Source organism: Ochotona curzoniae, unplaced genomic scaffold (assembly GCF_017591425.1).
Source record: "Ochotona curzoniae isolate NIBS_2020 unplaced genomic scaffold, NIBS_Ocur_1.0 contig_1, whole genome shotgun sequence".
NCBI classification, from domain to species: Eukaryota; Metazoa; Chordata; class Mammalia; order Lagomorpha; family Ochotonidae; genus Ochotona; species Ochotona curzoniae.
Window position 1 is genome coordinate 32,096,903 of NW_024464918.1, and position 17,126 is coordinate 32,114,028.

Consider the following 17,126-nt stretch of genomic DNA (forward strand, 5'->3'; position numbering starts at 1 on the left):
CCAAGAGATAAGTTTATAAATCTAAAGGGAGAAAATACGAAGCAGTAGCTTAGTGATAAAAAAAAAATTATATTTCAGAAGTAGGGGCTGGAGAGAGAGTTCCCATTGCTTGATCACTCTTCCATACACCAGGGCAGAGGTGTGTAGAGGTTTCCTGAAGTTGGTTTTGGCCAGGAATTGGGAATTCAATGCAGATCTCCCACATGGACGGCAGGGATGATGATGTGAGCCATTCATGCTGCCCCATCAGGGTCTGCACAGGCAGAAAACTGGACTCTGAAGCCAGTGCCTGGAATCAAACCCGGTCTCTTAGATACTTCCTGACTGAAGCTCCTCCCACAAGAGGTGGAGCCTGAAATTGCTTCCACAAAAGGATGCAGAGGAAGTGCCACCCAGGGACTTGCAAGCCAGAGGGTTTAAACAGATAGAAGCTCTTCCCTCTTGGGGCCTGACTGAGTTACAGTGGAAAGGGAAGCCTTTGAAGTTGTCAGTGAAACAAGACCACTCTGGGGTGCATCTGTGTCTGCAAACGGTAGAGGACATTTGTACTGTCCAGTTTGGTCCAAGCCAACCATGGACGGATGAACTATTATAAGAAGCTCCTCTCTAGGACCCTCAGCTTCATTATGTCACCATAGATAAGGTTATTTTGAGGATTAAAAGGGGATAAAAAGTTAATCATTCTTTTTTTGCTAAACGTTGATTTGAAAAGCAGAGCAACAGAAACAGGTCTTCCATCTGCTGGTTCTCTCTGCAAAAGCCTGCAGCTTCCAGACTTGAGCCAGGCCAAAGCTAGGAGCCAGAAACTCCACTGGAGTCTCCCATGTGGATGACAGAGGCCCAAGTATCTGAGCTATCAGCCGCTGTCTTACAATGTGCACACCAATAAGATGCTGGACTAGAAGCAGAAGCAAGGTAGGATCTCATACAGTCTGATATGGAATTCGGGTGTCCCAAGCAGTGACTGAGTCCACTGTATCTCCCTGCCCATACACCCATCTGAAAATGGGATTTGGAAAGTGGGTAGTGAATGGCTTGTAGGAAATGCATGACACTGTACATTTGTGAGAAAAAGAGCAGGGTCCTGCTGCCTGGTGGTAGCTGACCCCACAGAAGGTTGTCAGGGGTAGGGATGAGGAGAGGGCAGGGAAACTGTGTGTCACACCCCTACTTTGCCCTGTATAGTGTTCACCTGTAGCCTTTTTAATATCCTTTGTAATAAGCCAGTAACAAACACGCTGGCTGTCAGCTTCCCCAGAATGAATGTCCCTGAGGAAATCCAAGGCCAGAAGTTGGATTAACACAACCAGGAGCACAGCGTGGGAAGCATCAGTCGTTCCTGTGCACAGGAAGCCAAGGCAACTAAAAAGTGCATGCCCTTTTCCAAAACAAACAAAAGAAATAATTGAGATATTGCGCCATGGATTGAAATGTATGATTAAGTTGGCCTTGGGTATCAGATGTCCGCAGATAACGTAGAACAAAACCTTTGATCGTTCCTGTCCATTCAGTTCCTTGGTGGGGAACTGTTACCTGGGTAGGTGAAAAGTGTGTTCCTAAGGTAAGAATTTCTGAAAGCAGGAGGGCCTCTGATTTAACTTTGTGCCCCAGAATGTAGTGTTCCCACCAAGGCACTCAGCATCTGGTCTGTCATTCCTGCATTGCTCTTCTCTCTGGGGATGCAAAAATCTGATGGACCTCTGCAGTACTAGACTCAGAGCTGGCAACATTAGTGATGAATTCTTACTTAGCTATAGGTCAGTATCAGGAGACACAAGAAATACACAACTTCAACGTAATTCCCAAAACCCAAAGCAGTCAGCAATTTCAACTCCCAGAAGGCTCTCTTAGAGTTCTTTTTACTCCCCAGCACAGTCTTACACAGATATTTAATTGTTTAAATTAGCTCCTCTTCATTTCACAAAGAATTTACAATAATGTTTTTATGCTCTTTTAAATTATTCAGAAATGATTTATTTATTTGAAAGGCAGAGTTACAGCAAAAGAAAGGGAAAGACAGAGAGATCAAGAGCTTCCATTCCACTTTCCAATGTCCAGGGCTGGACCAGATGCAAGCCAGGTGCTTCATCTAGGTCTCCCAAGTTGGCACATGAGCCCGAGCACTCAAGCTATCTTCTGTTTTTTTTTTTTCCAGGTGCATTAGCAGGTAGCTGGTTTCAAAGTGCAGCAGCTGGGACTTGAACTGGTACCTACAGAGAATGCTGGTGCAACAGGGCACAGCTCAAACCTCTATGTTTGGCTGGCCTGGTCAGGATCAAGTCTGATCCATCACTGTCCAAACAGATTTGCTCTAAAATAGTCCCCAGTCCTATTCCACCTGCCAACCCAATGTGCACTCTGATTCTCTGTTACCTAGTGCTATAGCCAGCATGCCACATGGCTGCTCAGAGCGCTCTGGACAGAAGTGGGCAGGAAGCCTGTGCTGGTGTCATTTCCCACTGTTTTTCTTCCTCAGACAGTCCCAGCATTGGGATAGTCTTGAGTGTGGATGGCATCAGAAGCTACCTGGGGTGTTGGAAAGACAGAGGGACACAAACAGGAAGGCTGAGGTGGGCACAGATCAGATATCTGGCCAGTGGGGGAGGAACAAGCCCTGGTAGGCAACAGAGGCTGCAGCCCCATGTGATTCCACTTCTGCTTACTTCTACAGTGTGCGTGCCCTGAACCAGATGTTTTCACTAGAGATGAAGTGACTTTGGCCATAGTTCAACCCAAAGTGACACTGCAAGGGATGGTCCCGCACTTGGGCAGGAGGGGACCAGGCTCATGGAGGAAACATTAGAAACTCCTGACACAGATAATTTCTTTGTTTCTAATTGAATTTTACAGTCTATCTGCATGTTGGCTGGGTTCTTAGACGAACTGTAGGGTTTGCATAGTTGTTCTTCATGTTCTCCCTTATGACAGCACTCAGAAATCCCTCATGCCCAGGGAGATCAGGGCAGGGCAGGTCAGAGACTGCAGTACTTGGTTAAGTTGTGGCCCAGAGCAAAGAGGACAAAGCAGATAGCTGTGGTCGAGGTCAGTGGAAGCTAAGCAGTAAGCAACAGGATCCTTCACCTGTCCCTGCCCTGATCCCTTCCTACTGCAAAAACAAAGGAGCCAAGAAGCTAAGGAAGAGTATGAGGTTGGCATGGTTGCTGGCAACTGGCCTGGCACCTGGGTGTCAGGGAGCCCAGATCAGGTCTCCCTTCCTCTAGGTAGGCATGGCCCTGGGCATGGGGGCAGAGCATGGAACCTAGCCACCACCTGTCTTCACGCCCTCATACTTGGGTGCCTGAGCACATTTGCTGCACTTCCCAAAAACCCAGAGGACATGGAGAATCCTCCAAGAATTCACAGCATCCTGCATGGCCCTGTTCTGGCAGGCAGCAGAGGTCCCAAGCTGGTGACTCCTGAGGCAACCTGCCCCTGGCATCTGGGATGCTGCTTTGCTTTCCAGGGTGGGATGCACATGCTGGGATCAGAGGCCAGTGAGTGGTAAGTAGCTGAGCCATTCTGGTGCTAGGGGCCCCAGTGAACTGCCTGGGTCCTGCCAGTCTGTAACAGTTTGTATCACCACCTCTCACCTTACACACCAGGACACAGGAACTCTTGTGCCGGCCAATCTCAGCAGGAAGCCTGCCACTTCATGATTCATCTGAGACACAAGGATCAAGGGCATAGTTTCATGAATGGCACTGACATGCAGCCAAGGGGTATCCAGGGTTTACCAGAGAGTGGAGGGACCAAGGCTGGGTGGGCCATACTTATCAGGTATGTTTCGAGCTCGCAGTACACAAGCTCACAAGTTGGACTCTTTGCTCTGGAAATTTACTGTGGCAGCTGCACTGCAGCCAGCGGTGTCCAGCATTTTAAAAAGGTCAATTAAGGAACGCTTGATGGTGCTGCTGCTAATGACAGCCTAGAGGGGTTAGCAGGGTGGCGTCAACAGAATAGCCGAGATGTATATTACTGGGATTCAAGTGCTGAAGTGAAGCGTGCTGGGGAGGAAATCCATTGTCACAAGCCATAAAGCACATCTGAGTTTTGCAGCCGAGAGCCATGCAGCTGTTTCCCTCCGCAGGCCATGTGTGGGGGCAGCCTGTGAACGAAGGGTTAGTCCCACAAAGGGGACGCCTGTGCTGGCTCCATCCATCTGTGGGTACCACTTGCTCCCTTCTCACTGCACAGTTTGCTCTCTGGCTTTGGGAGCACAAGGCAGATGCTCTGAATGTGGGTCATGTTCTAGAAACCCTGGCTCACAGGGTGCCTGGGTGGGCAGACAGCTGGGATGAGGCACCCATCACAGCTGGTGCTTTGTTGGTAAGAGACTTGGGTTCCCTGGTCCTGCTGTACACAAAGCAGGCAACAGATAAGACCCCCAACTCTGCCATGGATAAAAGGGCCACCCGAAGCCCTTAGAAAAAGTCTATTTTGGCCTGTGAAAGAATTGGCTCACAGCTAGGGAAAGGCACTACATAGGGCTCCTTTTTTTTTTTTTTTCACTATCAGACAAAAGGGTCTCCCGACTAGGTGCCTGGCCACTAGGACTGGCTTCTCCGCTGTATCTACCTGTCAAGCTGGAAATTCAATAGAGCAATGGGAGTGCTAATTGATATGCAAAACAGGTCTCAGGTTCCTAGAAATGTCTAATGATCCTCCAGTTCATTGCAAATGCAGAATTAAGACATCCACTCAAGGAGATGGGAGTTAGAACAACAGCCTTTATGCTTTCCCCATTTTTTTTTTTAAAGCTACTTTGGGAAACTTCGCAGGTTTTATTATTTAAAAAAAAAAAAAGAATGAGAGAGTATTGCAATCAGTGGGATTTGTCTTTCACACACTGGATATTTATTATTAGAAAATATCTTCTATCAGCTCTCGGTACCAAACAAGTTTTCTTAAATTTTTTCCTTCTTAATGATATTTAAATAAACAGCTCACCGGGTGGACAGTTGTCATGCCTTTTTCTCTCTTTAAAACCTGAATAGTTAAGTGAAATTTAGTATAAAACAGCCTTCCAACACAAGTTGCTCTGCAGTCTTTGTACTATCTCCTTGAATAAGGGACAGGAACGAGATGAAAAAGACAAGTCAGCCTATCAGAATACCCCCCGAGAATCCACAGTAGAAACTGTGGAACAAGCTAACCCAAATGAAGCCCATTCAAACCAAGAAACCAGTTTTTACATTGGCCTTTCCATTTTGATTATCATCTAAGTTTAATATATATATATATTTATATATTTGAAATAGTAATAAAAAAGGAAGAATTGAATTGCACCCTTAGCACAACAATCTTCCCCATATGTTAAAGAGGTGTTCAGAAAATCCCATACAGTATCTGCTAAATAAACATGTTTGGCAGCTCAGCAAGTATCACATGAATGCAGCATCCATGATTTGAAGTCAAACATAATTTGCTTTCTTCTGGCAGGTTTCGCTGCTCCAGGGGTTGCAGGTTAATGTGCCTCTGGATGTTTTGATCCTCAGGCCTCAGGAGGAACCGGAGGCGGCTTGGTGCATTGCCCCAATGCAAAAACTTTCAGGCTCCGGACAACGTGTCAACCAGTCAACCACACATGTCACACAATTGTCTCCTTGGAGTTCCTCTTGACTGAGTGCAGGCCCAGCAAAGACTGCTGGTTGGAAGGTAAGTGGACAGACTTTGGAATGAGGAGAATCACCCTCTGATTGGTCCGACGCCATTCGTTGTATAATCGACAGTGGTACCTAAATGACACCTGGGGATGGCAGAGGGAAAAATAAGGGGTTCAGGTGAGCAGAAGTTGATCATCGCTGTCAAAAACCAGTATCTCTTCAAACAGCTGTCCACAGCCCAAAAGGGCGATGCTGTAGTGGAACATGTACTCCTGGGCAAGATGACTGACTCTAGCCATCTTGGCATGCTGCAAGACTGCTGACCAGCTGAGGGGCACCCTGGGTGAGCCAAAGACCTGGTGTGTGGGGTGGCTACCTGTTTCGGTTTCTTCATGTCCTAAATCGAATCAGCATGTGACAGCAAAGAGAATTCTTTCTGCATTTGGATTTGTTTTTGGGCTACTGGCATTGTGGGCCCCCAAGTGCCAGTCATGAAGCAGCCTGGCTGAAGGCAGCTGACCAGGCCGGGCTGGATGTGGCTCATGTTCCTGCTTGAGAGACTTGGACTTCATGCTTCGGCCTGCAGGCCAGGCACTGCACAGCTCAAAGGAACCTATCCCCACGATGACTTATGGACAGCATGGGCTTATGGACAGCATGCACAACGTGATGAGTGTTTATCTCTAATTGTCTGTGGCTCTAACTCTGCAGTTGCCAGTGAGGAAGACTCAGCCTGGGTGTTCCCAACCTTGCTACGTCTTCTTGAACTGCTGGCTGGGTGAGGCACTACTTCCATGCAGTACCTTGTGCCTTTGCCCATCCTGGTAGCTGTCCAGTGTGCTATATACTAAGTATAAGTCTCCCTCTCCAGGCTTGCGAAGAACAGTCAAGAGCAGGGCTTGCATTACATTATTTTCAGACGTCCAGTGCCTGTTACTGTGCCTGGCACTTAGGAACTTGTTCAGAAGGGTTTGCTGACTGAAAAAACATCTTGGGCTTTCTGAGTGCAACACTGCTCTATGCTGAAGCTGCTCTTCTGTAACACACAGCAGGATGAGCAGTGAATTCCATGGTCAGCTGCGACCTAATTGTGCCCCCAAAGTGTTTGCTTTTCTGTAAATATTCTGGAATGAGATACTGAAACTTGCAATTGGTTGTAGAGAAGTCTGGCATAAAACACTGATGGACTGCCCAGTAATCTCAGAGCCTATACTTGGGAAGATTGCAAACTGCCTTTAAAAATGGAATAGGTGCCAGTTTGAGAGCATCCAGATGCCAAAAGGAAGATATGGGCAGAAAGCGAGCACTAATGCATCATTTGTCTGTGGGTGGGAGCTTGGTCTGGACCCCCAGAAAGGATCCAAGGAGGCTGGACAAGGGCTGACCTGATGGCTTGAGCTCAGTGTTTCTGGAAGCAGAGGGAAGCACAGGTTCTTATGTAGAAAGAGATTGTTCATCCGCATGGTAGGATCATGAAATTCAAGGCCATGCATTTAAATTTCTGAGGCTAGGAAGCAGATGCCACAGGCTGAGTGCCAGAGAGATTTGGATCTGAAAAGATAAGCTTTTAAACTCACACAAATGTGCTTTCTCCACAAGGCCTCTAACATGCCAAAGTGGATCATTTCTCCCCCCAGAGCTTGATTCTCTTCTATCAGTTCTGTCCTGCTTCTGCCTGGTGGCATTCATGCATGTCAGCGGCAGGTTGGAGAGCCTGTTGTTCAAGGTCAAGGACAGGAAAGAGCCAAAATGCAGGCAAGCACTAATGAGTCAGGAACCTGGAGATGCACAGGAGCACTGGATTTCATGTCTGGAGGCCATTCCTTTACGGTGCTGAATGGCTGGACACACACGGCACAAGGCAGCCCAGAAGTTGCCATGGGTCATATAGGTGGCAGGTCACAGACTCTAAGGCCAGAGACATTTGTTGCAATTCCCACTCTTCACCTAGGAGTTGTGCCACTTTGGGAGGCTGTTTCCTATCGACAGGCTTCAGTTCCCTCATCTGTGACGTGTAAACTGTGGCATTCGAAATAACGCACATTTCTGGCTTACCACGCAGCCCTGTACCTGCCAGTCTTCAGCTTATTGTTTTATTCTGTGATGCTCCTTAGTAGATTAAAATTGGAGAGGGAGAAACCCCTGGGCTGCCTAAGGCCTTCCTCTTAATGTGTTTATGGGTAGGAGCTTGTCAGACTCTAAGAATGAGGGGGCCCACACAAGGGAAGGAACCAGAGTATATTTGAACAAGGTCCCCAGCGGATGCGCATGTATGTCAGAGCCCTGAGAAACACCAGGGTCAGGGAACACATGGGGTCAAAGACTAAGCAGGTCCTGGTTCCTCAGCTAAGGAAAAAAAATCCACACATGTGTGAAGACACCCAGATGAAATATGCAGGCAAATCCAGTCGATTAGAAGGAAGTGTCATATGAAAGTGACTCAACCAGAATTGGAGCACAGTGCACAGTAACTATAGGCCTGCTCCAGCCCTGGGTTATTCTAGATGCTTCCTGAATTGCTGTATCATAGGCAAGAGGAAGGCTTACTTTAGAGAAATAATCAATGAGGAAACAATAATGTAAAGCAAAAAGGCACGACAGCAGTCATGTTGGAACTTCAGTTAGATATTTCTTACATTGTTGAAGTTTTAAGGGGAGAAGCAGCAGCAATAATATTGGAACACTCTTCTAAAAATATAGCCCTTAAGCCCAGGGATGGATTTCCTGGGGTGTCTTCATTCACTGACCAACCTCCTGCCATATGTACAGAGTGTGGGCATAGCAATGACACCAGAAAGGCAGAGAATATTGGCAGTCTCCAGCCCCCTCAGTGGTTGTGGCAATTGCAATGCTTTGCTGTCGAGTCCAGTGCAGCTTTGGGAAATCTTATAATTAAGCCTTTGCCTTTTGCCCTTCTTCTCTAATATTAGCATATCCACGGGGCTGGGGCTTAGGGCAGCTGGTGTCCCAGCACCAGGGGAAGATGTCACTGCAGGCTGCCAGAGGATAGGTAGCACCTGCCAGGCAGGGAGCATCCCTCCTTTAGGACAAGGATTTTCACAATCTGCAAGTAAGCCAGGGAGTGAGCCTATAAGGCTCATTTCATCTGGGCCTGTGTACTAGCTAGCGTTCTGCACCGCAATCCTCAGTATCTTACCAGTCCCTTGTGCACAGTCTTCAAACTGACATGGGCTCCCTTCTCATCCAGCTCATGTGGCATCCATGCCAATACTTCCTCTCACTTCAGATGTTTGTATCTCCTGTTCCTGAGCTCTCAGGGTGAAAGGAGCTGATACCCTGGTTTCCTGGGCCCCAGCTGTGTTTCTGACCACACCGAAGACAAGGTTCCTAGGTATGCATCAGGACTGGGCCCTCATGGCCATGTGAACCAGTGAAAAGCATCAGGTGCACCTGCTGGTGTGCAGAATGCCCTGGTGTGAGGCCCTTCCAGCAACCGCTCCCACAGGAGCCAGGCTTGGGCTGACACCATGTTTGTTTATCTAAGACACTTCCACAGCGTATTCTCCTTAAGCCTGACAGCTTGTTTACAACGGGTTTCTGCCGCCAGGCAGGTTCCAAGTGCTGTCAGCTTCTGAATTAAGGCTCTTGCCAGGGCTGCTCAGTGCTGCATTTATCTGGGAAGGAATTATTCTGTATTCAGTACCCAGTTGCTAAGCTGACTCCACAGCACGTTTTTCACACCAGTCAAAGGGGAGGAAGGCTCCTTTTTTCTGGTAATTCTGCCTTTTATGGCAGAGGGAGGTGAAGGGTGGGAGTTGGGAGAACAGGGAGGCTGAGGAAGCAAAACTGGGCTGGCCCTGTGCTGAGTGTTAGACATATGAGCACTGCTAAGCCTCCTCCATAACCACTGGTCAAGGGTTATCAAGCATTGTCTCCTCTTCTGCGTAAGAGGAAGAATGACCGGAGAGACTAAGTATCTTATTGGAGATTACATAGCTAACAGGAGGCTAAACCTTGGACCTGTCACAGGGTCTTTGGCTGTTAGTGCTGCAGGCAGTTAGTGCTGCAAGCTTTGGGGGCCTGGGTACTATGAGCACTGTCCCAAAAGCCTGGTTCCACAGTCTTTCACAGCCTCCTTTCCTCCTGAGGTGGTGGAGGGACAGCACCACAGCCAGCTTTCTCCATGTCACCTCTTTTTCCCCTTCCTGTCGTTTCTCCCTGCCTCTTTCTCCTTTATGTTCTTTTGGGTAACTTCAGGCTGTTCACAGCAGGTTTTCCCAAAGGTCTTAAAGTGGCTTTAAAAGCCCAGCACTTGTGCCTCCCCTTCCTCCTATATTTATCATAGGAACTCTCCTAAGGAAAACCACAGATGAGAAAATGTTGACTTCCAAGTGTGTATCACTACAGGAGACTATTATTTTCCAAAGTACTTCCTTGCACATTCTTTCACCTTAGTCTCACCATCCCAGGGAGACAGCCTGGTGGACCTGCCATCCTCATCTCCCAGATGAAAATATCACAGCTCAAAGAAGGAAAAGTGATTTTCCTAGAAATTCAAATACTGCCATTAGACTGTGTGATTCCTTATTTCTAGCTCTCTCCTGTCACAACAGATGCTTCCAGATCAGCTTCCTTGCCTCATTCACAATACACTGGGACACACTTTGGAAGTGTATATGCTTATATGCTTAAAGGATGCAATAAGCCTGGGAACAGCAAGGCTAAGCTAACTAGAAGACTCAGGGAAGTTCTTAGTGTGAGAATGCTCTCTGTTCAGCCAGGCTCAAGATGTGTCTCTCTTTCTGGCACTGGAGTGTGGCCCCCGACTGTCTGAAGACTCTCATGGTAGGGAAGGGTCAGAGCTGGCAGAAACCCATGATGAGCCAGAGAGGAACAGAAAGGGTCTTCGGCATGGCAGCTGATGGCCAGGGCTGGGAGGCAGATGAGGTGAGAGTGTTGGAAGCAGCTGCACGTCAGTGATGTGGGGATGGTACACAGTAGACAGGAAATACCTACTAAGTGACAATGGGATGAGGTCAGATTACGAACTAGCTGGCATCAGAAAGTACTGTTGCGAGGCAGGGGCCCAATTTCTGGAAATATTCTCAAGGACAGTGTCATCCTCCTCTGTGTCCCATTGGAAAGCAAAACGAGACTGAATGCTGTACTGGGAGGGTGCTGCCAAATGGTGCCCAGGGAATCAAGGTACATGAAGTGAAGAAATCAGAGAGGCAGATCCAATGCTTCCACACCTACACAGAGAACTCTTACTGGGGAAGGGCTTTTCTCTTGTGGCAGTTTCACACTTAGCACAGTCAATATCACAACATGCAGAGTTGGGCAAAGTCTGGCCCCATGTCCAAGCAGGACCTTGTGCTGATCCAGGATGCAAGGAAGGAATAACCAGCACGGAGGATTCACAACGTGCACAGGGGGTGGCAGTGACAGTGAACACATGCGTTATTCTGAACACAACACAATCCCAGAAAAACAGAAAACCAGGAACAAGAGAAGATGCATAGCACACCTTGTGGCAAGAGGAGTCACAGATTACCAGGGAGAAATGTCTGAGGTATGTACCTTTGGCAGATGGGCACTAAGAACCTTGGTTTTTCTTATTCATTGTAGGATATGCACAAGCAAACTTCTATCATAAACCAAACCTCATCCTCCCACCAGCAGCTGAGATGTGATATAGCCAGGAGTCAAGGCTGTGCCAGCCCTGAGGCTGTTAGCTCCAGTTGGGCTGAACCCCCCAGCCATGGGCCATACTTACTAGTGTCCAAAAGAGGTAAATAGTGAAGAGTGCGACAGTGAGTGCAATCAGTCCGACGGCTTCCAGCCGACTACTAAAGTGCAGGTGGTCCACGGCGCCTCGCAGGCACAGCCAGCCCGAGATGGTGGCCAGGGGTGTTATGAACAAGAAGCACACCATGTCTCCAAACAGAGTCCGCTTCTCATGCTGAGGACCAGGGTTTCTGAGCCACTGTTGGGGGAGGTGGGGATGAGGAAGAGAGAAAAGCAAGGGAAAAGGTTAAATGCTGGAATGGAGTAGAGAACCATTGTGAGATGACATCAAGGCATCAAGGGCTCCTTTCGAGACCCTGCCCCCTGAATGATGATGCTGATAACACTGATTTTACAGTGTCCTTCATGTGGATGACCTGATTTTCATGAAAATAGTTCAGCCTCTGTTGCAAAGTGGAGCTGATGTGGCTCTTGGAGGGTTAACAGTTGAGCTACAAGAAGCTTGCAACATGATGAAAGCTTCCCAGTGTCTTGACCCTGGGACTGTTGTCAGAAAAGGGCTAACTCAGCAGCCCTGGGTTGGACACTCCCCAGACAGGCTGTTTTCAGGACTGCCTCCCGACTAGCTCCCAAAGTTGAGCTCTGAGACCTTGTGACATTCTGCCAGGGAATAGCATTCCTCATGCCATGCCTGAGGCTTTGGGACCACACAATCCCAGCCTGATGAGACACTTGGCAGCAGCCCTGTGATCGATGGTGAATGCTTGCTTTGGCACTGGTTGCTTTTGGAGTGAGTAGCTGAGGTCTGTCTCACAGGTCTTGTGGCCTAGGTGACAGTTCCTGGTCAATAACCTGGACAATAAGGCTCAGTTGAGTGTTCACTATTGATAATGTCTTGCTTGCACTGTCACAGTGGTGGCTGGAATGGTAAAAATTTCTGGATGCCCCTGTTGATTGATCCTGGAATCCAACACATGCATTTTGCCCCCTTATGGCTTCTCGTCTGTATCCTTTTGCTGTCATGAACCAAAACCCTGATATGTATTTCCGAGCCCAAGCATCCTCCTAGTACATCTTTCAGTCTGGAGATGGTCCTGGGGATCTCTGACAGAGATCAAGACTTACCAGACTCCATGAACTCAGTAATGACACTTTCTGGGCCTTTAGGACCCCATATCTCCCCAATGAGGACCACATTTTGATACCTCAGTAACACTGCCAGGTGAATGAAGATGGGGAAAACTTTGTTGAAAAATTAAAAGACGTGAATTTCTAAACAGAGCTGCTGCCTCTGACTTGCTGACAGCTAAACCCCTGCTGGAATGTTTCCTGAAATGTATTTTATAACAACAGCAGTAGAACCCAATGGTTTCCTACTGGAGTGTGTTCACGGGTAGTGCATCTGTCGGCTTTGCCTCCCATTAGACTGGGTGCTTATTCTCAGAAAATTGGACAATGCCATTTCACTGTTCCATGTGGCCATCACAGAGGAATCCAGAGAAAGACTAAGGGTAAACAGACATGACATACTGGGGTGGGGGAAGAGACATTAGTTGGTGGTTTTCCATGTTATTTTCTTAGTGGGTACTTGGCCTGGAAGGTCAGGGCAGGATGCCGGGGAGGCATCACAGCGAGGAGAGCAGCTGTTGCTGAACTACTGGTGGGAGGGGAAGGACCATGACAAGGGAGATGAGGGAGGATGGTGTAGGCGGGAGAGGAAAGGGAAGGCCATGTTCAAGGATGAAGGAAGAGGGCTCAGCGTTGTAGTGTAGAGTCAAGCCACCACCGAAACACTGGCATCTCATGCAGTTTGAGTCATGGCTGCTTTATTTCTAATCCAGCTCCTTAATGAAGAGCTTAGAAATGCAGAAGATAACCCAAGTGCTTGGCCTCCTGTACCCATGCGGGAGCTCCAGACAGAACCCTAAGTTCCTAGCTATAGCTTGACTCAGTACTGGTTATGGTGACCATTTGGAGAATAAAGTGGCAGATGGAAGATTTTTTTAAAAAATTTATTCTTATTTTTTGAAAAAGAATCATTTTATAATCTTTCTATTTCTATGTCTTTCCCTCTTTACCTGTAACTCACCTTTCAAATAAACAAATCTTTATAAAAAGCACACATGGGCCCGGTGTGATAGGCTAATGGCTACAGTCCTTGCCTTATATCTGCCGGGATCCCATATGGGCACCAATTTGTGTCCCAGCTACCCATTTCCCATCAATCTCCCTGCTTGTGACCTGGGAAATCAGTAGAGGATGGCTCAAAACCTTGAGACCCTGCACCTGTGTGGGAGACACAGAGGAGGCTCCAGGCTCCTGGCTTTGGATTGGCTCAACTCTGGACATTGTGGCCACTTGGTGAGCGAATCAGTGGATAGAAGATCTTTCTCTCTGTCTCAACTTCTCTCTGTAAATCTGTCTTTCCAATAAAAATAAATAAACAAAATATATTTTTTAAAAAGCACAAATATATAGCTAACTGTTCTGTGATTCTAAACAAAACATTATATTTAACATAAACACAAGAATTTTTGAGAGCAAATGACATTAACCCTGCTGTGTGTAGCCATTTGCCTTAGACATTTAAGTGGCCTCAAAGAAATTCAAAGTGCTCTAATTTTTGTTGTTGAAATACTGGGCCTCTTGTTATGAAGTAGATGACAGAAATAGAGCATTTTTACCCCAGTTTTACAGAGGTACAGCAAAGTTCAGTGACTACCTCAAGTGATCCAGAGATTAAGGTGGGAAGAGATTCACGACCTTTGCTCTTATTCAGATGTATCCTCAGTGAAGTAAATTGGAAAATTGATGTTGCAAGATATTTAGACATCCTGATTTTTAGAACAATGGAGCTCAACTGTCACAGCCCCAACTCCCCTGCAGTCTGGGTTTTCCCTGAGAGCACACAGAAGTCAGTGTGATGATTTCATCCCTCCTCTGGCCATGGTTCTCCACACACACACACACACACACACACACACACACACACACACACACACACACACATACACACAGAGCCACAGGTGACCTTCTTGTCTTCAGTGTCTACGGCTTTCCTTCTTTCCTTGTTCTTAAACTCACAGCACCTTATTTACCTACCATGGTTCAGTGTGATGACTCAGGCATGGAAGGGGTAATTATGAATCACTAATTATCATTATCCAAGGTCAAGTCACTGTGCAAAGGCAGACCAGGCGTCAGGCTGGCTTGAACCTTATTTCCTGTTTCCTAACTGTTCTGTGACCTGGCTATTCCTGGGAAATTTCCAGGTTATTTTATTATCCCTGATATTCAATCTTTGGATTCCACACCTAATGTTCTGTATTTCCTGGGACTTGGTTAGCTATGTGTTGTCTGCTGTGTACCTCCTTAAGCAAGTATACTGTAAATGTTCCAATCTGCTTGTTCTCTAGAGCCCCAGGTGCCACTCATCCCTTGGACACATGCAGAAATGTGACAAGAACATACGCACTAATCTGTTATTGGGAAAAAGAATGTCCTGAGCCCCAGTGAGATTATCATGAAAGTATCTAAGTAGATTGATTCAGGGAATTTATACAAGCAGGGTTTGTGGTAGAAGATTCAATTCTAGTTTAAAGTTTCAGTAGGCTGGAACTGTCACAATACCAAAAATATCATATAGTAATTACAAAGGGTAATGTATAGTTTATATTTACTGACATATATTACTACGTAGAAAAAAGTCCTACTGAAAGAATGCCACCGTTGTACACAAATAATGATGTAGTAACACAGCCAGAGACATTCATGTTTACATACACACATATTTCCACAAAGACCACAGGGACACCTGGCAGACACAACAGTGGCTATTTTTGAGGGCAGCACAATTGTTCTGTATGTATTTCTTTTTTTTTTTTTAAAAAATACAGGTGGCCAGTGCTACAGTATAGTAGATAAAGCCACTACCTGTGGTGTCAGCATCTGATATGGGCATTGGTTTCTGTCCCGGCTGCTCTACTTAGGACCTAGCTCTCTGTTACTGAACTGGGAAGGCAGTATAAGATGGCTCAAGGACTTGGACCTTTGCACCTACACAGGAGCCCCATTAGAAGCTCCTGGCTCCTGGTGTTGGATTGGCCCAGCTCCAGCTATTGAAGTAATATCAGGAGTGAACCAGCAGATGACGGCTCTCTGTCTTTCAAGTATATGAATAAATCTTTAAAAAGTATATGCACACAGGGTCATATGCATATAGATACACATATGTATGTATATGCATATGTATACCTATGTTAGGGGATAGGGGTTAGGGAGTGGGAGGAGGAGGAAGAAGCACAGAGTGGGAGGAGGAGGATCTCAAACATTCTAATCTGTACAAGTTGGATATTTACTTATTGAGACCCTCTGATGTAAGACACCAGTTAATTTCTCCTGTCACTTGGACAGCATAGGCAGCTAAAATACCATTCTTGAAGAATCTTCATGTCTGACAGCTGTGCTTCCAATGCCAAGGTCAATGGCAGAATGCTACCTGGTGCGGCATTTTGCCCATATGGCTGCCAGGAACTAGGTGAGTGGCCTCAGGCATCCTTCTTGCCTCTTGCTCTCTGTTCCCTCAACAACACAAAGCAGGGAGCACAGTGCTGACTGCCTGGCAGTGAGCCGCCCATGTGTCTGTGGAGATCTCATTCCAGTCACTAGCTTGCTCCTGAAGCATGAGATTGATCTGTTCTTGGAAATAAGCACACGGAAGAAAGAAACACAACAGAAACCTTGCCTTAATCAGCACCACAGGGCCCGAGACAGCAGAGAGAATTAAAGCCTCACATTACTGCCGGTGACAGAGCATCATTTATGGCTGGAAACGGACACTGTAGGTGAGCCAGGTGCCAGTGGCTGCTGTAAAGGTGTTTTCAGCTGTAGGCTTGGGTCTAATCACAGTGCCAATGTGTTCAATTCTTTCTTGTGAGGGTCCAGGGGGTATGGGCTGTGGGGCCTTCCAGACTCTGGGTTAATCGGCTTAAATCCCTGAGGTAGACAGGACACAGTGCAGGTCAGTTTGTGCTAGATTACACTCAGGTGGCTAATAGCTCTGATCGACTGTAACCTTTCCCATGAATCTCCTTAATGAGAAACCATCATGAGGATAGAGGACTGATGGGGTGGTGGTGGTGGGGGGTGCGGATTGTAACAAATGTTCGGAGCTGGAATTAAAAAAAAAAAAAAAGAGCTGGTCTTACAATGTTTACTCACTTGGACTTATTTGCCTGAGCGTCTCCTGTGAAGCTAACTTGGCAGAGTTATTCACAAAGCACTTGTCTTTTTTAGGGATGGGTGTGATTCTGGAAACCCAGTATCTTCCGCTCTGAACTGCTTCCCAGTCTGGGGAGCTGGAACATGACAGGGGCACTGTGATGATCAGAGGAGTAAGTGTAGGTTCTCTGTGTGATTGACAACGGAAGACAAAAACCTGTAAATGTGCTTTTCAGGTAACTTGAGACAAAAGGCAGAAACCCAAAGCAAATTCCTGTTGGTGTTTTAAGTCCCTGAACCCCATACTTGTTACTGAGTGCAAGTTATGGACAAGGAAATTGTGACTCCAGGGCACTTAAGATTGCTTGTTGTTTCCCATCAGGCATCTTAAAAAAATTAGGGGCCAGCATTGTGGTATAGCAAGTTAAATTGCCAGCTGTGACAATGGCATCCTATATGGGCACCGGTTTGTGTCCTGACTGCTCTACTTCCAATCCAGCTCTCTACTATAAATCTGGGAAAGCATCACAGGACAATTCAAGAACCTGGGTCCCTGCACCCACGTGGGAGACCTGGATGGAGTTCTAGGTCTTT

The 17,126-nt window shown here is 46.9% G+C and overlaps 1 protein-coding gene across 2 annotated transcripts in view; it reads right to left on the reverse strand.

Annotated features, from left to right (window-relative positions):
- MARCHF3 (membrane associated ring-CH-type finger 3) overlaps window positions 1-17,126 on the reverse strand; it is a 151,694-nt gene that overhangs the window by 7,448 nt on the left and 127,120 nt on the right. The window contains exons 4-5 of one of the 2 annotated variants that reach the window (XM_040969799.1): window positions 11,341-11,550; window positions 2,841-5,746 (exon numbers count right to left, since the gene is read on the reverse strand). In XM_040969799.1, the coding sequence (XP_040825733.1) occupies window positions 5,588-5,746; window positions 11,341-11,550 (369 nt within the window). In that variant the 3' untranslated portion in view covers window positions 2,841-5,587. Of the gene's footprint in view, window positions 1-2,840; window positions 5,747-11,340; window positions 11,551-17,126 lie in introns of those variants that run through there. The other variant, XM_040969882.1, reaches the window with a different exon arrangement.